Raw genomic sequence first — 25,326 nt, 5'->3', positions numbered from 1 at the left:
TTTGCAGTTTTGTACAACCATGGTATCTTGAAATTTCCTTTGGACAGCATACACATCTCACTTTCTACTGCAGTGAAATACCGAAGATACGTCTCAAATGCACTTTTTAGTACTAAGTAGATAAGGAGTGGGAATGGGGGTTGTTCAGCTAGTAGCTCTGTATGTTATCGAATCTGCATTCACACCAGATTAAATTAGGTTAGGCTAATTTGTTGTTAATTTTGGTTGGGTTAGGTTGTTAAACGCAATAAAAGACGGAGATAGGAGTTGGAATATACAGTTTCAGCTGTGCTCCCTCCACCTAACCCCTACTTCCACTCCTTATCTGCTTAGTAAAGTATTTAAAAGTGCATTTGTGATGATAAGTATTTAGTAAAAACGTCAGTAGAAGGTGAGATGTGTTTACTTTCAAAATGAAATTTCAAGATTCCATGGTTGTACGAAATTGCAAACTGACCACAGTTTTTACCTGGTTTAAACAAAACTTGGTGGAAGTGTTGTCGGTCGTGCAAGAACTAAGAGATCTGATTTTGAAAACACTCAAAGGTCAGCATCACAAGGCAATGTCAGTGCCCACACTATGTATATGTGTGTGTGAACAAAATAGTTACAACAGTTTTGATTCAATTTGGATCAAATTTGGAGGAAGGTTTGAGGATCAGCCAAGGAGTTGCCCTACTGTCTTTGAATATGTCAGATGTCAAGGTCACATGGTAGGGTCAATTTAGTTTTTATGCTTTCAGATGGTAGTACTGATAAGTCTCTCAGGTGATAGCAGAGTGGTAACTGTCTAGAGGATCATAGTGATAGATGTCCGAGATGATTGTAGTGATAACTGAGATTATTTTTTCATAGTAGTCATACTTCTCAGACACTGATAGTGCTCACAAACGACAGAGGCAATAGCTCTGTAAGATGACAGCAGTGAATGTTCATGCTCTCTCTCATCATAATGGCGATAAGGGGTGGTATAGTTGTTAGGGACAAGAGGGTGTTTTGGGAGTGGCTAGGGAGTTGTCAAGGGGTGCTGGGAGTGATTGTTGGGAGAAGGAGAGGTTCATGCCAAAATCTGGTTGATACATTTCCAGCCCATAATGAGAGCAGAAAAGAAATATACCATCGAGATGTAATTTACATGGAGTATTCCCTCCATCCATCCATCATCCAATCCTATGTCGCCCCACAGAGGAACATAAGAACCTGGGGCTAGGCAAGTTGGTCCTGACATTTAAGACGAGAGTGACCAGCCTCACTCATCCTTGAGTGGCATTATGTGAGCAATAAACCCCAATCACCCTAGGTATAAACCTACACAGGCTCAATCTGAGTGGAGTACCTTAATTACCCACTAAACCACCAGGTACCAAAATTTGGTTAATTGGTTACCAACCAGCGTAGTAGATGGTTTCCTTGCGTACCGGAAACCATTTGGCTTGTCACTCAGTGTAGAGTCACCCATAGGCTGAAGGAAGAGGAAAGAATGAATGTAAGAAAGACAGAAGAGCGAGTGTAAAGTCACCTATAGGCAGAAGAAAGAGGAAAGACAGACAGAAGAGGAAGGATGAAAGAGAGGAAACGGCAGACACCCAAAGCAGCATTACATCACGTGGGTGGATGGTGAACGCCCCCCACCTACCACAATATGGAGTATTACAGTACTAAATGACATTTCATATAACTTTTCACTTTTGCTCTGGTCATTGCATTTTCACTCCTTGCTTGTATTTCCCCTGATGACAGTCATCTAGCAAACAATCTCACCACTTTTCTGTCCAAGTTTCTTGGGCAAAAACTTACTAGTACTCTGCTTTCATTTGTGCAACTGGTCAACTCAGACTCTGTCTTCCTGTCTTTCCCACTGCTTATGACCCACTTTTTTAAATACGATGTTTTCATATATATACAGGTACACTATATATAGCGAACTGCATAGATTGTGATTTTGGTTACTTTCTTTGGAGGGACAAATTTTGTAAGCTCCCTGCCTTAGGTTCCTTCTTTAAAAAAAAAGAAAAAAAAAATGCTTGTTATATCCTGGAGTAATACCATAGCTTATGGGTTAAAAATATGTAATGGCTGGATATCAAAACCACATGAAAAATTCTTTTTTCTTGCTAAGAAACATGTATACAGTTTCCTCTCCACTGTTATTGCTCAAAGTATATTTTGTAAAAAGTACAGTCAACATAATATATAATCACCTTAATTACATCTTTCAGTATATTACAATAATTTACATGATCAATATAATGTACATACAAAATACTGTATAACTTTTAAAATCCTAGGTATGTTCACTATCAAAGCAAAATTTTAAGTAAAATCGTTGTAATATTGGCAATATAGGCAGTTACTGAGCATTTTATGAATACTCATTGCTATGGATCATTTACACTGTGACACCATGAGCTTTTTATAACTAAAGTAAAATCAAGTTTTTTACAGAATGGGATGAAACAGTTCTTCTCTTAAAAATTATACTTTTGAAAAATATAAATTAAACAAAATTCACCCACAAAATTACAAATGGAACCTCACAGACTGCACTTTTGCTATGGATTCAAGTCTTGAAACCATTTACAGTAATGCTTTTGTAGATTTTGAGGTACATTTTGAAACAAAAGTACTGAAGCAGTGGCCATAAGCAGTGACCAAAGATGTACAAAACACCCTGAAGTACCATCACAGCAACAGCCAAAGCAAATATTTGGAACTGTTATCCATACAGAATCTTCATTACTTACACAAAATTATCAGTTTTTAAAAAATGAAATTAATCTGCAATGTCAGATTAAAATGTTTTCAGTTTTTCACTTCCACACAGATATAAAGGGAATTTTGGTGAATTGATACTGTACTCAGTAACAGTGGAGCTTCACTACACTGGATAACAAATTTTAATAAACTGGTAAATGTGGCTGGAGATGCTTTGTTTACTTTTACTATTTCATATATACCAGTCCAAGTAACATGCAAAATACTGCTATTTCAGATGTTATACCACATTATCCAAGTGGTTTTATTTTTCATTTTTAGACAGGACCTATTTAATATCCATTACACACTTCATACTCTATTAATTGTACCACTGCCTTTTTCAGCACACAAATCTTCATTACTACAGTACTGTCCATTCAAATGAAAATTTTTAATAGTATCTAGTAATATGATCAGTTGAAGTTTCACAACAATAAAATACTGTACAGGTATTACTTGTTACTGTCAACAAAGCAGCCCCTGATCTTTTTGTAGTCAGATACAGTACAAGTTACATAATACGTATTTCCATACAAGAACTTTATTACCTACAGAGAAAGGTTTATCCAAGAGATTACTGTAACTACTACCAATAGCTTTTCACTTACTGGTATTTTACATTTTTTAACATTAAATGATGAACAATGGACATAATTAAAACTTAAACATACATCTAATTAAACCCAAATAACCAAATTACTAGTAGTAATCACCTGTGAAATAGCTATATGCAGTTAAAGAATTCCAGGAAATCATTATATTGAAGCCTCTCTTAGTTGCTTGCTACTTTATAATACCACTTTTATGTGGTGCTGATTAACATATAGTGTCATTACAAGCAAGTAATTTAACAAGCTACAAGTCAATCTGTTTATATAAATCATTATCAAAAACTATTTTGACTGCGAGTTTAATATAAGGAACTTGCTCACTGTTCTTGCTGTCTGTTATCTATGTATATTTGTAAACAAGTTGACTTATACAGTTGCTGTTCTCTGTGAATTATTAGTCTGCTGTGGCATGTTGAAAAATTACATGTTTTGTGTCACAGCAATTGTTTAGAGATCAGAGAGTACAGTGGAATCTTGGGTTTAGTGATTTTGGACTTTGTGTTTCTTGGAATTTGCAGAGGTAAACTGTCCTGCATCTTCCACTTATGATATTTTATCAGTAACTACCTAAGTAAATTATGGATTTCTGTCAACCCCCGTTTTTAGATGAGCAAAAATCTCTTGTGGCAGTAGTGCCTGCCTGTCTTTCACCAAGATAGTTTGGAAAAATGTGCTTGGCTCCTACAGATTTTAGCAACTTTAGAGAAGCCACAACCTACTGCATGACCCACCATAACTATCTCTCACATTACACCACACAAAATCACTCTCCTTCACCACACCACAACAAGAACATTAAATGAAGGACCCCGATGCTCCTGCATTTAGTAGTTTTGTACTTGTTTTAAAAATTTATGAATTAGAGACATCCTTGGGATATCAGTTAACCCCTACAATATACCAATACACTTACCTTAACCCGTCACGTCCCGAGGTTTTCCGCGCGTCCGACATCCCCCAATCCCGAGGTATTTTCGATTTTTTTTTTTTTGGCTAAAACCTCCACTTTTGGTGAGAAACATCGAAAATTCATAGAGAAATCGCTCACCTGAGGTTTAAAATACTCGATGCAGGTAGGAGTACCTCCTTACCTGACTGGGTTTTCTATCAGGCTGGCTGCAAAGAAAACGAGTTCTATGGGAGGGTAACTATTTCACACCACTCATAAACGGTATTTATTTATTTACTTGCTATGAATTTATGTGTAGTATGAGAGTATATTGGTTTTCAAGCAGTAATATAGGCATTATAAGCATTGTTCCACTCACTAACTAATCACCATACCTGACCTTCTTTTGCCACATTACCTGATCATTATTTCTGACTGTTTCTTCTTCTAATGCTATGTAAATTGTCCTCCACATTGTTATCAATTGGGGAATCACTCTGGCCCTGAATATCTTTACTGGCCAGGTCACTGGTAACAGGTGAATTGCCAAGACAATGGCGTGAGGGGGGGAGGGGGGAGGTTATGCGGTGTAAGGCATTGTCCCGGCTTGGCATCTTGTAGAGGAATAGAGGAAGGTGTCCTGTGTATACGTACGAAAAATCACGCGCGAAAATTGAAAATTGTGCAAATTAGGGACCTTGCAATTGCACGACGTACCAGTACTCGCTGGGACTGGCAAATGCAAAATGTTGCAACGTACCCATACGTCGACGGGACGGGGTGGGTTAAAATGTGTTACACACTGCTATGAATTTGGTGTACTTGTAAAATAATGGGAGGGGTAGATGATAAACAAGTTTCACCTGTCAATATATGTTGATGTAAACTTTTGGTTATGTTCTTCGTCAGCTCCCAGATGTGATTATTTCTTAACTGAAGATGAAGGGAAGGAACCTCCTGAAGGATTTTACATGCTTTGTACTAAGGTGCATTATACAGTACATTCTTGTAGGCAGGAGAGGCACCTTGTACAGCAAAAACCACGTACTAAAAACATACACTGTATGTATTATTGTTCCCAGAAACATCCCTCTTAAGAATTATTATTTTTTAAATCCTGCTGAAAGTATTTCTAACATTTGTGAAGAGGTTAATGAAGCCTAAGCACCCAGCAACTTCAGCATCTTGTAAAGAAAGTGCAATGAAAACAAGAAAATCACCTTCAATTTTTACATGGCAAAAGTAAAGATTACTGTACCTCATAAAACCATCCTCCCCAGCTGATAAGCAAATTGCTTTACTTGTACTTTTGGCACTTTCACTGCATGGTGGAGCACTTAATGGATTCTCAGACATCATTAACCCCTTCAATAATGTGTACCATATATATCATGAACTGTACAGTAAACCATGCATTACTGTAAAATGATGTATGATACTGTACACAGCAGTTTTATATTTGTATTACCGTATTATAAATTCCTTAAACTGGTTTTAAGTTGTATGCAATATATGATCTGCCATAAAACAAAAACAATATCTGTATAACTGATAGGTGTTTGTACAGTACTGTGCTATCCTGAAAACTAGTAAACCATATGACAGTTTTGTGTGACTGCATCGTGTCGGTGATGCATTGATTCCCTGTTCACTACAGGTGCAAAGGAGATAATGTCATGTTTTTTTCTCACTTTAGAATGAATACGGTACTTTTTAGCAGTAACCAGTGACACATGTAGGTACCACAGCTATCTCAGGTATTAAAATAAGAAATTTACCCCACTACCAAATGATATGGAATAAAAGATTACTTTTCAAGTTAGTGATCATCTATAGTTTGGGGGCTTCCAAGGTCAGCCCTCTGTTGTAAGTAAATTCCTAGTTCTGGAAGCAACATATTAAGTTTAAAATGTCAATTTACAGCCCTAGATTTGTAGTATATTTGCAGTACTGTAAAAAAAAAAAAAAAAAAGCTGGTGAGAAATGGTAAAAAGCAGGCTTGGGTTGGAAGCTTCAGTACCAGTTACTCTTTTTCACAAATACATATGAACGTTGTGCTAAAATACTAGCACAAATTGACCCTGATATCCAAGATACCACTGTACTTGTAATGCATTAAAATTTTGATTTAAAATTTAGGAAAGTATGAAGATTCAGAAGATGCTTACTCTGAGATAAGGCCCCACACCAGGAAAGTGCCACAGTCTCACATTAGATGTCATAAATAACAACAGTAAATCATAACTATAACTGCAGCAGTCCACATACCTCTTTAACAATCCCCGTATTAAGAACTGAACTTGTAACAAAACTGCAAACATTATCTATTTTGTAGATCCTCATGGTATCACAAGTGCTTATGTCCTGTAACTTTTACATTCTGAACAATGCTACACAACTGGAACTTAAAATTCTGATTCAACTAAGACTAAAATATAATTATTAAGTATGAAAGACAGGAATGGGATTTTCTTGAGGAGTTTGATAGGATTTGGTACTCTTAGGCTTCTTGTTATAAAAAAAAATTTACATCAAACTATAGTTCTGATCAACATTAAACAACCTTCTCTCTCTCTATTTATATATATATATATATATATATATATATATATATATATATATATATATATATATTATATATATATATATATATATATATATATATATATATATATATATATATATATACATACTGTATATATATTTATATTTATTTATTTGTTTATATTCATATATTATAGAGTAGCATTTGTTTAAATCTGAATGTACACACAAAATAAATAGCTTACAATGCATACCAAGATTTCTAAAAATATTAAGGAAAATAGATAATACACAAGGCTATACAATACCAAGCAACTTCAACTGATGCACCAAAACTGAAACTGATAAAGTATGTTAAATCTGGCAGAAAGAACATGCACAATATGGTACCTCAAATAAACTTAAATATGACTTAAATACTCTGTACAAGGAAGACAAAAAGGTTGTTATTACCAGTGCATTAAAAAATCACAGATTTATAACTTCTTTACACACTATTGATGCACCAGTGCAGCTGCTACCTGCTTTAGATTGAGCGTTACAAAAAATATGACATGGGTGTGTTGAAATATATTTGCAATGAAGGCTCTTGGTTCAACTAAAACTTTTTGATAGTTTGTTACAAACTTTACAGCAGCTGTATCAAACGAAACCAGGCCAGTTTCAGTACCTGAGATCAGGAGAGGCCAACATTAAGCCAGCAACACGTGCACCCACTCTCTTGCTGACGGTGCTAGGATAACTCAGGCCACTCACCAGCTTCAGTAAGGCACAAGTGAGAAGGAATATTGTCAAAGTGACAAGGGATGCTGTCAGAGTAATGTAGCTTACTCTCAATCATTAGCTGCCTCACACATCTCCACTGCTTTTTCACCTCTTTGGTATAAGGAGGAAGACACCTGTCAATTAGTGTCTAATTTTGTTAACTGCTTATAATAGATTGACGAGCACATAACTGGGAATTATTCTCAATACAGACGATTACTTCTATTTGACATTTGACAAAAATACAATTCCTTAACAGTACATTTAAGCACAAATATGACCATATTAGGTGATATTTTGTACTTCTTGATCTTGGTCCATTAACAAAATATATAAAGCATATTTAACAAATATATATATATATATATACAATACCCTTGTGTCCAACACGGTTATATTGTAATGCATGGGTCACGTGTTGGACCAAAAACATGTTGGACTAACAACAGAGCTTATAGGGAAAAATGAATTATGTCAGCAACCCTAGGAAAAGTCACCCTAAATACCTACCATATACCTATACATATATTGGTACTATTGTAATTATAATAAATGGTACTGTGCTATGAATGATAACTAACCTTTTAGGATAGTGTTGGTGGGCTTGCTGGGAATGGAAGGTGGTATCCAAGGCTGTAGGTAGTCCTACTGGGTCCCCGGAGGATGGCTGCTGGCGTCACTAGTGGGTAATGGCTGTTGCTTCTCCTCAACCTCCCTCATAAATCCTTCGAAATCACACTCAGAATCACTATCTTCGTCCACAGCCATGGAAGGTCCTGCTTCTGCCTGTCATAGCACTCTGTAATCCTCGACAAAGGGCATGCTTCTCACACTGCTGCCAGAGCCCCGTCTCGTGACTGTGGAAAGTGATTGCTGTCGCTGACTCAGTAGAGAATAAGGTGAAGCAACTTTGTTTATAAACTGGTACGCACGCCGATAAGAAGGGTTTCAAAACGATTGATATTTATTCCAAAATATTAATATGTATTCAGTGTCAGTGTCAGGCTAAATGTTCAATGCTGTAGTATGATACATTCTCTGTCGAGTCGCCTGGGTTTTGGTCACACTGTTTTGCCCGTCGTATCCTCGGCAGGAATCCATCCAGATGAATTCCAAATGCCCGTGGTATCGTCGGCAATTTTACCACGTTACCGTTCCGATTTACCATCGTATCCTCGGCAAACCTGGTATGAAGTGCCGTGTGATAGCCTTCGGCTGCCAGGATCTTGTCTTGGTTTTTTAATATGGTCCTCACACTGGCTTCATTCATGTTGTAGGCCTTGGCAATGTCAACTTTCCTCTCCCCTTTCTTCTTCCTCTCGATGCTTTCTAGCTTGGTGGCCTGAGGGAGGTGCCGACGCTTCTTGGGGTTCTCAGAAGGCTTCCTAGGCATCGTGAGCAGGGTAAAATGCAGTAACAAGGGCAGAAAATGCAGCAAGAAAAAAGCACCTTCCAATGCAATTATGCGAGTGAGTGGCGCTGTGGCGGGAGAAATGTAAACAAAACATCACGTGACAGCAGAAGCGTTTTTAATTGGGCGGCATCACGATCATGCCACGATAGTGGGCGGGGAAGGCTACTTGATCAGAAGTTTTCATTGGCTATCATCATCATGGGAATGTCCAGTATGACCGTGTTGGACCGGGGGTGATCGTGCTAGAGTGAACTCTGCGGATTTCGCCCACTTCTCGGAGCTCTGTGCGTGTTATGCTAACACACTCGTGTTGCAGTAATTAAATCGTATTAAATAATACTTATTATTTGCTCTCCGTGCTGGACGTGAATCATGCTGGACTAACGCGTGCTGGACGCGAGGGTACTGTATACATATACTGTATACTGTAAATATATATATATATATATATATATATATATATATATATATATATATATATATATATATATATATATATATATATATATATATATATATATATATATATATGTATATAATATATATATATATATGTATGTATGTATGTATGTATGTATATGTATATATATATATATATATATATATATATATATATATATATATATATATATATATATATATATATATATATATAATTTGCCATTATGATTTTTTTTTTTTTTTCAAAACTTCAAATTATGAATTCTTCATTTCGATATGATACCGTATTAATAAAGTACTTCAAATAACATCATCCACACTCCACTCTTCAGCAAATTATGCATCATTAATACATCAAAATGCTAAAGAATTCCATCTCTTGGTTTCTATATATTATTTACCGTATATAAAGATAGATAGATATAGATATCAGGGCTAGGGTGATGTATGTAACCTGGAAGATATTTGTAATTCATGACACATGTCAGGATCAGATTATACACACATGCTCTCTTTCCTTGGTTCCTTCAACAATTGTTCTTAAGTTGACTCAAGAGACAATTCATGTATGTGGCTGCATCATTACAATATTAAAGCTCAGCAGTGCGTAATACTTTATTAGTTAACAATATATCTGAGATGAAGCTTGAATGCTGTGATTTCTTTATTCCAATAATGCCATTACTAATGGAGTGTCTTTATCTCTTCATGTGGGGTGCATGACGAGAATTCTGATGATACGGCAGCTGGATGTGATGAGAAAAAAAAAAAAAAAATACTAAGCTAATATGACAGGTGGAAGATTGAAGTTTTCTTGAGGGAAAATCTGGATAGAATTAATACAAATTTTCCTAACATTTCAGTATAATTATAAACAACAAAGTGGAAGGAAATACTGGTGCCCTTCATGAGGATCAAATGTATATCTATGATGATATATTTCTCTCCTTATCAAAGTGACTGCTAGTCATCTGTATTGCTACTTGAAGTGACCTGCTGCCTAAAGATTTTGCAGTACTTGTTAGCAGTTTCTCACTTTCCTATTACTGTACTTCTGACACAACAATGGAATGCCAGGATGCAACACAGTACAGTATGTACAGAGAAAGATACCTGATTTTGAAAATAGTTTTGGGAATTAAATGTACACAATATCATTCTTTGATTGACTAAAGAAAATGACATTAGTAAAATCTAACACAAATATCCTACAAGCACAGCATATATCATCCTAGCCCTACATGCAGTACAAGACAATTGTAAAGTACAGCATTACACTCCAAAGATTGTGTTATTCTGCACCTCACAGACTGCCAGATGGCACCCACAATGTTTTTGACTGTTCTTGGTCCACACACGACTTGACTTGTGTACTGATGTAAGGCATGTTGTATGCAGCAGGAATTACAGCTGGGGGAGGGAAAAAAAAAAAAAATTAGCATTTCATATGAACATTTCACAAACACCTGTTTCAGTTACCAAAGTAAAAGATATAATGGACAACATGGGACATACTCAGGTTTAAATTATTTTATCCTGGATGGACGAGAATGGCAATGCTTTAATGGACACTTGTGCAGGAAGGGGGTTGGTGATAGCCAACACCCTCTTCAGACACAAAATGATCCATAGCTATACGTGGCAAGTGATGACAAGGGTGGGTGGTAAACTCAATGAACAGAGGCAATAATTGATTATGCGTGTGTGCAGTGAAGTTGGATGATGAGGATATGGAGAATGTGAGTGCATTCAAGTACTTGGGTAGTGTGATGAGTAAGGATGGAACTTTGGGGGATGAAGTACGTGAAAGGGTACAGCAGGGAAGAAAGGTTGTTGGTACACTGAAAGCAGTGATGAGAAATAGGGAGGGGAGTATGGAAGTTAAGAAGTCACTGCATGATGGTATTGTGATCCCTACCCTGACGTATGGAAGCGAGGCGTGAACCTTGCAAGAGGGGAACAAGTCAAGAGTGATAGCAGTGGAAATGAGTTACTTGAGAGGAGCATGTGGAGTGACGTGGAGGGACAGGTTGACGAATGAAGAAGTGAAGGAACGTTGTGAGGTAGATGTGGATGTGGTTGAAAAGATTAGGAGAAATACACTGAGGTGGTTTGGACATGTGGAGAGAATGGAGAATGAAAGACTGACTAAGAGGGTGTATGTAGGTGAGGTGGAGGGAGGGAGAGGGAGGGGTAGACCGAGGATGAGGTGGAGGGATGGAGTTGAGAGGTATATGAGGGAGGGGGGGGGTGAGTTGGGGGGAGGGGAGTCAAATGGTGGGTGACAGAGTGACTTGGAGGCGTTTTGTCTGCGGCCACCCTTTGCGGGATTAGGGCGTCGGGCTATAGATAGATAGATAGATAGATGGTGTGTGGATGACGGGATGAGAAGGTGTGTAATGGATGCAGGAGTATATAGAGGCTGGGGGAGAGGACATTCTGACCATCACTTGGTGGTGGTAAGAATCAAGGTCTGCATGAAACGGAGAAATAGAACAAGGGAAGGACAAGAGGAAGTAGTTCATACAAGGAGGGGGGAAAGGTTACAAGAAGATGGAAAAATGGCAGAATATAATAAAGAAAAGGAGGAGCGTTTGGATAAATATGGATTGCAGCAGATGTGGGACATGGAAGGAGTGTGGAAGATATTGTATTCACAGAAGAAATCTGTGCACCATGTGAGGTGGTGTGTGGGGTGATGAGATGAAAGGGGGTGCAGGAAACAGCATGGTGGAATAAAAAGGTGAGACAGACTGTGGCACAAAAGAAGAAAGCATATAGTGAATGGATGAGAAACAGGGGTGTGGATGAAGTTGAGAGACAGAAGAGAGAGTTCTTGGTAGAGAGGAAGAGAGAGGCGAAAAGATTAGTAAGAGAGAGTAAGATGAGAGTTGATGAGGAACTTGGAAGGACTTTGAGTGTAAAGTGGAGGAAATGTAAGAAAATGTTCTGGAAGGAGGTAAAGAGAGTTAGACAGGGTGTCAATGAAGTTAGTCGGGGGGTGAAAGATAAAAATGATAGATTACTAGTCGAGATGGGAGAAGAAGTGAGCAGATGGAGAGAACACTTTAAGGAATTGTTGAACATATAGAACGGAAGTAATGTGAGTATAAGTGGCTGGGAAATGGCTGGGGGAAGGAAGGATGTGAGAAGAGGGGAAGAAATCAGTAGGATGGAATTTGTGGAACCAATGATGAAAGTCAAAATGGGGAAAGCCCTGGGAATTGATGGAGTGTGTGGTGAAAGCTGTAGGATGGGGGAGAGGTAGCAGTTGAATGGATGTGGAAGATGTGCAGATTGGCCTGGGAGGAAGGTAGATTCCCAGAGGACTGGAAGTCAGGTACAATTATTCCCTTGTACCAAGGAAAAGGGGAAAAAGAAGTGTGTGGTAATCATAGGGGCATTTGCCTTCTTAGTGTAATAGGAAAAGTATATGGAAGGATACCTATTGACAGAGGTAGGGAAATAACGGAAGAATTAGTTGCAGAAGAACAGGGAGGTTTTAGGAAGGGAAGAGGTTGTGCAGATCAGATATTCATTCTCAGATCTTTAGTGGAAAAGTTTCGAGAGAAGGGAAAGAAGTTGCATGCAGCCTTCATGGATTTGAAGAAACCATATGACAGGGGAAGGCGGTGGCTGAGTCGGTAAAGAGGCGGCCTGCAATCCTGATGGACCCAGGTTCAAATCCCAGCTGGGGCAGGAAACAGTTTAAGGATTTGAATTTCATAAAAAGCAGGCTTTCCTGATCTACCAGATGACCCGTTGACATGTCGTAAAAATAACCCCGCTAATACCAATACACCAGTCCTGTATGAGACAGCCCTAGCATGTATTCAATATGGACGGTGAGTATTAGCGCCGAAGTGATGACATGTGGAGGTGTAGGACTACTGGGCCTTGGGATAGGCTACTGCCCCCGATATATAGGCCCTGAAGCCTTTGCCCAGGGTCTGACAAAAAAAAAAAAAAAAAAAAAAAAAAAAAAAAAAAAAAAAAAAAAAAAAAAAGGTGGATAGACAAGGATTGTGGAAAGTATTAAAAATATATGGAGTAGATGGGAAGTTGTTGAACGCTGTGAAAAGTATGTATGTGGGTGCTAAGGCTGCAGTTCGTGTGGATAGTGAACCGAGTGAATTTTTCTATCTGAAGATGGATTGAAACAAGGATGTGTCATGTCTCCATGGTTGTTCAATCTGTACATGGATGGGGTTATAAAAGAGATACAAGGTAGGGCAGTGGATGTTGGAGTGGCCCTAATGAGAGAGGGCAGTGTTTGGAAACTCCCGGTACTGTTGTTTACAGATGATACTGTGTTGTTAAGTGAAGACGAAGGGGAGCTGCAAGGCTTGGTGGATGAGTTTGGGAGTGTGTATGAAACAGAAGCTAAAGTTTAAGGAAGAGTAAAGTTATGATCTTCGAGAGAAGTGAAGTCAGTGAATGTACAATGAGGTTGGATGAGGAGGAAATGGAAAATGTGAGTGCATTTAAGTACTTGGGTAGTGTGCTGAGTAAGGGTGGAAGTTTAGAGAGTGAAGTGCTTGGAAGGGTACAACAAGAAAGAAAGGTTGCTGGTTCCTTGAAAGCAGTGATAAGAAACAGGGAAGTGAGCATGGAAGTGAAAAAGCTACTACATGATAGTATTGTGACACCAACTCTAATGTATGGATGTGAAGCATGGACTTGTTGGAAGGACAGAAGTCAAGAGTGAGAGCAGTGGAAATGAGTTATTTGAGAGAAGCATGTGGAGTCACATGGAGAGACAGACTGACAAATGAGGAAATGAAGGAGCATTGTGGTGTGGATGTGGATGTGACAGGATGCGTCAGGAGAAACACACTGAGGTTGTTTGGCCATGTGGAGAGGATGGAGAGTGAGACTGGTGAGGAGAGTGTATGTGAGTGAGGTGGAGGGGGGAAGAAGGAGGGGGAGGCCAAGGATGAGATGGAGGGATGGAGTGGAGAGGTATATATATGAGAGAGGGGGATGTGAGTTGGGAGCAGGGCAGTGAAATGGCCGGGGGCAGGGTGACATGGAGGCAATTTGTTTGTGGCCACCCCTTACAGGATTAAGGTGACTGGCAATAGTGAGAAATATATATATAAATATATATATATAAATCACTCTCTCTCTCTCTCTCTCTCTCTATATATATATATATATATATACAGTATAGTCATCTCGCCTACAGTGTGCCTTCGCAAAATGCGTCTTGCCTAATGTGCGACGGGGGTCTGACAATAATTAATTACAGTATTTAGAAAGTGCGTTTGCTACTTGCAATGTGTGATGGGCAAGAAAAACTGAGGCAAATATAGTATTGTCTTGCAACTCGCAAGCATATTTTGTAGCATGCCATGGGTAAGAGTGGGGCTGGTAAGTATGTGTGGTGGGGTGCGGCTGGTTTGTGAGTGAGTGGTGGCCATAGCAGCAGGATGATGACGTAATGTCTGTAGTGTCTGACCTGGACTTTGAGGGTTTCTTGGAGCAGCAACAGGCAGCACCTAACCTAGTGCAAACTAATATGTGCATTCCATAAAACTGGACATACAATATTGTGCCTTAAGAGCATTTGTTAATCACTGGCGCAATCATCACCAGGGATGCCACTTGTTATTTTTCATTACCAAATGTGTGGCAATTTGGTAATGAAAATTTGATCGGTAATGATTCAGAATGATTAATTTCCAAAATGATTTTTCACATGTATGAGTGTACCGAGGATTGAGACGGTGGATTATCTTTTTTTTTTTTTCTTTTAATGCAAGAAGGAACCAATGGCTAAGATCTCACAAACCATTCCTTCAAAAAAGAAAAAAATAAATAAAAATACAAAAGATAGCCAAAAACCCCTCTATTTGTGATGAGAGTGATACTGAGGTATGGGATGTGGCCTGTGCAGAACAGCTGAGAGTGTTCTGATTCAGCTTCTGTGGTACAGCCTCGGATACCAAAACAACAATTTGCATTGTCTACCCTCTGTACAATGCTGGTAAGGTCTTGAATTTTCATAATACACTCAATCCCCATAAATCGCGTGTTCATTAATCACGGATTTGTAAATCACGGCTAGGTGGCCGTCAGAGTGCTGGCAACCTTAAATCACTGTTAAGTCCTGAAAATCGCGGATCTAGGCACCCAAGTGGGCCTTTTCCAAGGAGAACCTTAAACCGTTTCATTTTGTTTTGTTTTTAAAGGCTCCAACATGCTTGCATGCGTCGGCCTTGGTCACCTAATGGCGGCTCTCCATGCTGCACGATCCATTGCAGCCTCCCAGTTCAGTCCCTTAACCCTGAGGTCACACTTAATGACCTCGTCCCATGTCTTTCTCGGTCTACCCCTCATAACCCCACCCCCAATATTAACACTTCTCACCTTCCTCACTCAATTATTATCCCCCATCCTCTCCACATGTCCAAACCATCTCAATCTACCTCTCCTCATCACAACACCAATACACTCCAGTCCCGTCCTACCTCTCAACTCTTCCATCATGAACCCAGCCCCCCCAGACTTGGATGCAGGGATGCACTACACATCCACCTAATCATTGTCATTTCTGTACATCTGAGCTGGCGAATATCCTCCTCCTTCACTGCCCAGTTCTCACTACCATACAGTATTACACTCCTGACACATGTTGCATACAAAGACCCCTTAGCACATAGGGAGAGTCCTCTCAATGTCAGGAGAGGCAAGAGCTCCCTGAACTTCTTCCAACCACTTCTCACCCTACCCACAGAGCTAGCTCCAGTCCTACTACCAGAACACAACATGTCTCCCAAATAACAAAACTCTTCCACACACTCATATTCACCAGCAAGTTCAATTCTTTCACGTCTGACAATCTCCGCCTGCTCTCCCCGACATGCCGTACACATAAAATCAGCATTATCATGCAGTCTACCTCTGATATCACTACATCTCTTATGCATCCATTTATCACAAACACCGTACAAGATGGAATTACTTCCAACGCCCTTGTGGCAAACTGCACATGGCCACTCTCCCTCGTCTTTGACTTTTGTTTTATCTGCATTTACCCTTAAGCCCTTGTGCCCCATACCATCTCTCCATTGCCTAAACCTTTCCTCCGCCTCCCTTTCGTTCTCTGCAATCAACACCAAATCATCAGCATACAACAACTCCCACGGGAGTCTGTTTCTAAAGTCACGTGAAAGGGCTTCAAGTACCATGATAAACAACATGGGACTCAAAACTGACCCCTAATGCACACCAACATTCACGGAAAACTCATCACTCAAATCTCCATTCACTCTTACCTGGGTGTGAGCACCCACATACACAGCCATAACCACCCTAACCAGCCACTCCTCCAAGCCAAGCTTTCTCATTGCCCACTTCACTACCTCTCTAGTCAAAGGCCTTTTCCAAATCAACAAAAACAAAACAATGATCCCTTCTCCTACCAATATATTTTTCCTGAAGCTGTCAAACAATGAATATGGCATCAGTGGTCCCCCTACCTGGCTTAAACCCAAACTGCATCTCATCAATATTCACTCTTTCTCTAATCTTACCTTCTAAAACTCTCTCCATTACCTTCATTATCTGATCTAAAAGCTTTATACCTCTATAATTTCCTCTTTCCAGGGCATCACCCTTCCTTTTATACACATTTACAATTACACTCTTCAGCCAATCATCTGGGACAACACACTCATAAATAATCCTATTTATCAGGTCAGTGACTAAACTCACCCTTATATCTCCTAAGGCCTTCAACATTTCGGCAGTCAACCCTAACACACCTGCTGCCTTCCCCTCCTTCATCCTGCCTATTGCCTCACTCACAGTAGCAGCATCAATCAAAGGCCAAGGGCCAGACACTGGATCTGCTGGCTCCAAACCTTCTCTGTCCCTGTCAAACTCCTCATTCAACAACCGGTTATAATGCTCTCTCCGAGCATCTTTACAATAATTAAATGGTATAATATAATAATACTGTATTGTACACTGATAAACATGTTTCTGATTTACCTTATTGTGGTGAACATAGCTGAAGTGGTCAGGCAGTCTGGACTGCATCTGGCTTTACTGGACTTTTTCCGACATATAGGAATTTAGTCTGGTAGCTTCTCAAGTCCGATAAAAGCGAATTCCAGTCTACTGAAGTCCATTATATCGAGGTTTTACTGTTTGTACTGTATATATATACACATATCCATCAATCATCCAATCCTACATTGCTCCATGAGAAGTGTAGGAGCCCAGGGCTAGGCAAGTTGGTCCTGACTTTTAAGATGACATTGACCAGCCTCACTCATCTCCGAGTGGCATTACATGAGCAATAAACCCCAACCACCCCTTGGATATAAACCTTCACCAACTTCATCTGATTTGGGTGACATAATTACCCATTAAACCACCAGGTGCCAATATTTGGTTATATGGTTACCACCCAGCATAGTAAATGGTTTCCTGGTGTATAGGAAACCATTTGGCTTGTCACTCATTGCAGAGTCACCACAGGCAGAAGGAAGAGGAAAGAATGAAGGAACGAAAGATAGAAGAGAGAGCGTAAAGTCAACCATAGGCAGAAGGATGAGTTAAGAACGAAGGAAAGAAAGACAGAAGAGGATGGAAGGGAAGAAGGATGGAGGAGAGGAAAGGGAAGACACCTGAGAGCAGCACTACACTGAGTGAATGGATATATCTATCTATCTATCTATATATATACACTCAATCCTCGTAAATTGCGTGTTTATAAATCACGGATTCGTAAATCACGGCTAAGTGGCTGTCAGACTGCCGGCGCCCTTAAATCGCTGTTGTCACGAAAATCGCAGACCTAGGCACCGAAGTGGGCCTTTTCCAAGGAGAATCGTAAACCACGGCATTCAATTTGAAAATCACGACTCAACAACCAATCACCACCCGTCCCTGGTGGCAAGTGTGCATATTAATGCCGCCACATTGTTGTTGTTCTTCCCACCAGTCCGCACACTACAGACCATCGCCGTGGAGGTAAAATATAAGAGAGAAGTGGGGGAGCAATTGTTTAAATATGATTTGAAGCAGATGGGGGGAGGTGGATGGTGTGTGCAAGATATTCAAAGAAGTCTGCTCAGCATGTGAGGTGGCATGTGGGGTGATGAGAAGATGAAAAAAGGTGCAAAGAAGAGCAAGGTGAAATGAAGAGGTGAGACAAACCGTGGCACAAAAGAAAAAAGCATAAAGTGAGTGGATGGGAAGCAGAGGTGTGGAGGAAGTTGAGAGACAGAAGAGAGTTATATGTTGAAAGGATGAGAGAGGTGAAAAGATTAGTAAGAGAGAGTAAGAAGAAAGTGGATGAGAAATTTGGAAGGAATTTGAGTGTAAAGTGGAGGGAATGTAAGAAAATGTTCTGGAAAGAGGTAAAGAGAGTAAGACAGGGTGATACAGAAGTTAGCCAGGAAGTGAAAAATAAAAATGGTAGATTGCTAGCGGAGAAGGGAGAAAAGCTTAGCGGAGGGAGAGAACATTTTCAAGAACTATTAAACACTGAGAATAAGAGTGATGTGAGGATAAGTGGCTGGGGAAGGGCTGGGAGAAGGAGTGAGGTGAGAAAAGAGGAAGAAATCCATAGCATGGAAGTACTGGAAGCAATGATGAAAAGTCAAAATGGGGACTCAGTAACTCTGACCTCATGCTTTGGAACAATAGTATCACCAACTGCTTTCTGTTATTCTCTTCAGGCAAGTTTTTAGCTTTTGCAAAGTAAAATCTCTAATGTTTTAAAATATTTTACAGCTTCACACCATCTATTAGTGCATACTGTGACAGGCAGGTAGGAAGGTAGGTAGGATGCTAGAGAAATACTGCGGGAAATGGGGAGAGGGGATACGTACCCTATCAGAAAGTTCACAATCAGTGAGTATATCTGCTACATATTTGTGGCATGCACCCAGAACCAGATACCCTTGAAAAACATTAGGTTACCTTCAGGATCCCAGTTGTTCTATTGTATTCTAAATTAATAATACTGTAATGATAACAGAGCCTATGGCTAACACACCTGAAATTACATGCTTGTACTCCTGCTCCATTTTTGCAGCAAGCTCAAACATCTCTTTGGCTTCTTTTTGGGAGATGCGCTCAGGAGAAGGATGAGGGAAATCACAAACCTCACGTATCTGCTTGTGGTGCCGGAACTTGAGCAACAACACAATTGGGTAGATGTTATGACGGTGAAGACGTTCTACTGATGCCAAACTGATGTCGAGAATTCCATGACAGCTCTGTAAAATTTGCAATAATGCATAATCATCAACAAGTAGAGCTTTACAGTTATACAAACATCCATCAATTCTGTCCAATCCCCAAGAGATGGATGGTGAACTGCCAAAGTCAGAAAAAAAAAAAAAAAAATTATCTATCTATTGCCAGATGCCCTAATCCCTTATATGGGATGGCCACAAACAAATCGCCTCCACATCACCCTGTCCCCCGCCATTTCACTGCCCTGCTCCCAATTCACACACCCCTCTCCCATATACCTCACCACTCCATAATAATAATAATAACTTTTCATTCATTCATTGCCAGACGCCATGTATCCCAAACGGGGTGGCCAAGGGCTTAGAGTTAATTGTTTTACAGGGAGGGGCACTAATCCTCCACCAACCCCACTTGACACGTAGGGAGAACGTTATGCCAACAGCATCTGGTGTTCCCAGGCGGTCACCCATCCAAGTACTAACCAGACCCAATGTTGCTTAACTTCGCTGATCGGACGGGAAGCGGTGTACTCAACATGGTATGGCTGTTTTATATATATATATATACAGTACCCTCGCGTCCAGCACGGTAATATTGTCATGCATGGGTCACGTGTTGGACCAAAAAAATGTTGGACTAACAATAGAGCTTATAGGGAAAAATGAATTATGTCAGCAACCCTAGGAAAAGTCACCCTAAATACCTACCATATACCTATACATATATTGGTACTATTGTAATTATAATAAATGCTACTGTGCTATGAATGATAACTAACCTTTTAGGATAGTGTTGGTGGGCTTGCTGGGAATGGAAGGTGGTATCCAAGGCTGTAGTTAGTCCTACTGGGTCCCCGGAGGATGGCTGCTGGTGTCACTAGTGGGTAATGGCTGTTGCTCCTCCTCAACCTCCCTAATAAATTCTTCGAAATCAAACCTACCTCATAAATCCTTCGAAATCACACTCAGAATCACTATCTTCGTCCACAGCCATGGAAGGTCCTGCTTCTGCCTGTCCTAGCACTCTGTAATCCTCGGCAAAGGGCATGCTTCTCACACTGTTGCCAGAGCCCCGTCTCGTGACTGTGGAAAGTGATCGCTGTCGCTGACTCGGTAGAGAAAAAGGAGATGCAACTTTGTTTATAAACTGGTACGCACGCCGATAAGAAGGGTTTCAAAATGATTGATATTTATTCCAAAATATTAATATGTATTCAGTGTCAGTGTCAGGCTAAATGTTCAATGCTGTAGTACGATACATTCTCTGTCGAGTCGCCTGGGTTTTGGTCACACTGTTTTGCCCGTCATATGCTCGGCAGGAATCCATCCAGATGAATTCCAAATACCCGTGGTATCGTCGGCAATTTTACCACGTTACCGTTCCGATTTACCATTGTATCTTCGGCAAACCTGGTATGAAGTGCTGTGTGATAGCCTTCGGCTGCCAGGATCTTGTCTTGGTTTTTTATGGTCCTCACATTGGCTTCATTCATGTCATAGGCCTTGGCAATGTCAACTTTCCTTTCCCCTTTCTTCTTCCTCTCGATGCTTTCTAGCTTGGTGGCCTGAGGGAGGTGCCGACGCTTCTTGGGGTTCTCAGAAGGCTTCCTAGGCATCGTGAGCAGGGTAAAATGCAGTAACAAGGGCAGAAAATGCAGCAAGAAAAAAGCACCTTCCAATGCAATTATGCGACTGAGTGGTGCTGTGGCGGGAGAAATGTAAACAAAACATCACGTGACACCAGAAGCGTTTTTAATTGGGCGGCATCACGATCACGTCACGATAGCGGGCGGGGAAGGCTACTTGATCAGAAGTTTTCATTGGCTATCATCATCATGGGAATGTCCAGTATGACCGTGTTGGACCAGGGGTGATCGTGCTAGAGTGAACTCTGCGGATTTCGCCCACTTCTCGGAGCTCTGTGCGTGTTATGCTAACACATTCGTGTTGCAGTAATTAAATTGTATTAAATAATACTAATTAATTGCTCTCCGTGCTGGACCCAAATCGTGCTGGACTAACGCGTGTTGGACGCGAGGGTACTGTGGGTGTGTATATATATATATATATATATGACACATACCCACGGACTCCAGTAGACAGTTATGAGACCGTGAAAAGACACTGAAAAGTTATTCCTTTATGTGAACTGTTCGTAATAGGTGCAGCACTTTGCTGTACAGAAAGATATAACATGACGTGTATAGTGCTTCTCTCAATGGAAGGTGTTGCGTGACAGTGAATAATATCCCTTCTTTTTCAGCAGAGGACCTAAAAAGCTCATACTTGACTTTCTGTGTCAGTGCTTGCCAAAATGGAGAAGAAAGGTTTGTCTTCTGACCAGTGGCAAAAGGTTCTCTTCGAGGAGGAGACTGAGAGCGAAGTAGAGGATGAGCTGAGCGATGTTTCAAGTGAGGAGGAATGGGACGATGTCCAAGAGGATTCCCCTTGGGCGGCATTGCCCACACTTCAAGCACGACGGGAGCAGACACCACCAGGAGCAAAATTTCTATTTCATGACCAATGACCAAACCAATGACCACACTTACTCACCCTCATTTGCCTGACAGTTTCACTGACAATCACGTCCACTGCACCACTGATGACCACAAACTCACATATCCTTACATTACTGTGTAAAGAATATGCATAAATATATATGCACATTCTCTACACATCCTATAAACGATTCTAGTAAAGGCTAAGAAAGCACTCACCACTTGGGATAGGTGATGCACAGTACAATGGTGCAATTGGCACCACAGCTAGGCATAAGTGGCATGTGTTTACATGAGCTCATCATTCTAGGCATTCTAAAAAATCATATAAACGAATTCCATGATCATTAACATGAAACTGGAAATAGTTTTTATTCCATTATTATATCAACTTATCGCATACCAAACTGTCATTCTCTGAGGTGAGACTGTATATAGTAAGGAATATTAATTCACCAGCTATGATGAACATGAGAGACAAGAATCTGGTAACTCTGAGAAACAAACAAACAAATAATTGGTGGACTCAGTATAAACATATGGACAATGCATTCCACTGTGAGGCTGATTGCGTGATTCCCCCCTCCTCCTCCTCCTGCATGGACAACGCAACTGGCAGATATGTTAAAAATCATGTCTGAGCACATAAAGGTCATAAATGTGCAACTGTCTGTACAATACAGTAAGTGAGTTATGACTGGACAGTCCAATCACTTAACACATGTGAATTTGGGTGGTAGAAGACCACACTCACCAGAACTTTCAGGCTTTACAAATAAAATAACTTATTGGGGAAAATTCTAATAGGTGGGGTGGCCGCTTCAAAAGCCACCCCTTTGGCCCCTAGTCTGCCATTTTGCTTATGTATTATAGGACATTAAACACATGGACACAGTAAGTATAACCAACATAATAGCCCCATACCTTTAAATCTATGCAGGAAAGGCTTAATTGACTTGATGAGATGGGGTTCCAAGGCAGTGCGAGGCGGTTATGGTGCCCCGGAATGGTGATGATGGCAAAAAAAGCATGACTGTGTAAATGAGGGGACTGTATACACTGTGTGAGGCTGCCAAGGTTCAGCTGGGAGAAGCTGTGCAGATGCCCGCTATGTCACATGGCACACTGATGTCATGACCCATGTCACTTCCTTGCATGCTGTACAAGAGTAGGTCGTGCACTTTGGCATGACACTGGACTTGGCTCACTTTGCTGCCCTGATTTTGCGCCCCACCAATTATTCAAGTTTTTCACCCCCCTCCATCGCACTCTAGGCATTTCTTGTCATAGAAACTCCCATATTAAGCGAATGGACTGTGAATCTTTATAATCAGGATAGCTTCGTCACTTAATGTATGAGGGTAAAGTGTGCCAATCTGTCTCACCTTGTCACAGATCTCCTTGACCTGGCTGACAGTGGTGACTTCAAAATGAGAGCCACGGCGCCGGTAGTCCACCACGAGGTTTTTCTGTACTGCATCCTCAATCTCAGTTGCAGAGAGGTGGCTTACCTCTGGTACACATTTAGTGAAGTTATGTGGATAATCGTGCACCAACTTCTCACTCACCACTTCCCACAATGGACCAACCATAACCACTGGACGACGCACCAGATCTGAAAAAATTATGTAAGTCTCCATTACATAAAAAATTACATATCTAAGGGCTCAACAGCATCTTAATTTGATGCAGATTCACCTTACTGAATATAGTGGAATCTCTATTATCCGAAAATCATGGGACTTTCAAAGTTTCGTTTAATCGATTTTTTCGAATAAAAGATACCATAATAATATGCAGGATACAAAGGAACAGTGTTGTACTCACCCATCACCCATTTCTGGTGATGTTTAGCCCAACACCACCACCAGCACCCAAAAGCCACTCAACATCACCAAAACACTTAATACTGTACACTGTAGTAACTAAGTACATAACTGCACTTTCATAACTGTAGTAGAAACTGTCAACGTAAATAAATCTTCACTCAAATAAACTTAAATAAACCTTCAACAAAACAATTACGTAATTCACTCTAAGCAATTCAAACAAATATAAGTCTTAAACCTAATTGTTCTTTCATATTCTCACTTTCCATATTCAATCATTTCCACATCATCCACATCATCTCCCACATCATTCAAATCTTCTGAGGTGGTAGATGCAGGTGAGGGAGTGGGCAACTTGCCAGCAAGGGATAAATATTCAACTGTAAACTAACGCTAGTGGCGCGAAACAAGCCCGCCACGTGCCACTTATTGTTACTCATTGTTATCTGAATTCTCTGGCAGGTACTGTGCTACTGTAAGTGTGTAATGAGTAATTTTAACTGGATATGTACTTTGGGGGGTGACTAAAGACACACAGGAGTAAAACTCTGTGAGTACTTGACATATCCCTATAGAACTCATGCTATAACCATCTCAGTATCCCAAACATCACTCTAGTTGGCATTATGTAACCCCTTTGGATACCATGAGTTGTCTGTATAGTTTTTATTCTATGTCCATCAACGTGACAGCAGGTTTAAGAAAGGCTTCAATGGGGTGGAAAGGAACAGTGGGATGGGAAGGGGAATTTCTGTTCTTTCTCAAAACTGTTTATGTTATTCATGATTTTCTCAAGTTAGTTTATGTTATCCTTGATGTTTCTTTGTTCTCGATCTCACTGTTCATACTGTCTCCAAATCACTATACTCACAATAATGGGGAATAAAAAAATCTGATGAGTATGATTCATTCAGCTGCTTTGCACCTTTGGAATCAAGTCATAATTCATGCATTTAATTTGGGTAATACTATTACTTACAGTCCAGGCGCTCCACCCTGACATAAGAGTTGGGGGAGGGCTCATCGTGAATTAAAGCTGTCTCAGTGTAGGAGTTTAGAGAGGCATCTGAAAAGCTAGCCAGCTCTTTTGAATCCCGGGATGATGACCGTGAGTGTTTCTTGCGCTTGAAAAAGGAACGTCTTGCAGAGGTTGAGCCACGACGACTTGAGTCCATTTGGAGATCCCCTACACTTCGCTGCCGACGCATTTCTTCCTCAACTCTGGTGAAATGCACAAAATGCAAGAATGTGACCCACCAGTTATTTGTTATATACATTACAAAAGTGAAGTGTAAATAATGTACATGAATATGGATGCTACTTCCTGTCCTTCCCTTCTCCTCCTCCTCCTCCATTTCATT

The 25,326-nt window shown here is 40.3% G+C and overlaps 1 protein-coding gene and 1 non-coding gene across 2 annotated transcripts in view; both read right to left on the bottom strand.

The window, feature by feature from the left end:
• Positions 1–10,724: 10,724 nt before the first annotated feature.
• Positions 10,725–25,326, bottom strand: part of Dlg5 (MAGUK family member discs large 5) — a 409,368-nt gene continuing 394,766 nt past the window's right edge. The window contains exons 25-28 of the mRNA XM_080276235.1: positions 24,945–25,186; positions 23,522–23,751; positions 19,437–19,659; positions 10,725–10,831 (exon numbers count right to left, since the gene is read on the bottom strand). Coding sequence (XP_080132361.1) covers positions 10,725–10,831; positions 19,437–19,659; positions 23,522–23,751; positions 24,945–25,186 — 802 coding nt within the window. The remainder of the gene's footprint in view (positions 10,832–19,436; positions 19,660–23,521; positions 23,752–24,944; positions 25,187–25,326) is intronic.
• Positions 20,073–20,191, bottom strand: LOC145404771 (5S ribosomal RNA). Its single transcript, XR_013898227.1, has one exon. It is a non-coding gene; the product is annotated as a 5S ribosomal RNA (ribosomal RNA).

The sequence above is a fragment of the Coenobita brevimanus genome, chromosome 64 (assembly GCF_032717465.1).
Source record: "Coenobita brevimanus isolate Jiangsu-jjx chromosome 64, ASM3271746v2, whole genome shotgun sequence".
NCBI classification, from domain to species: Eukaryota; Metazoa; Arthropoda; class Malacostraca; order Decapoda; family Coenobitidae; genus Coenobita; species Coenobita brevimanus.
Note: the sequence above shows the minus strand (reverse complement) of the source record. Positions and strands in the feature narration are given on the sequence as shown.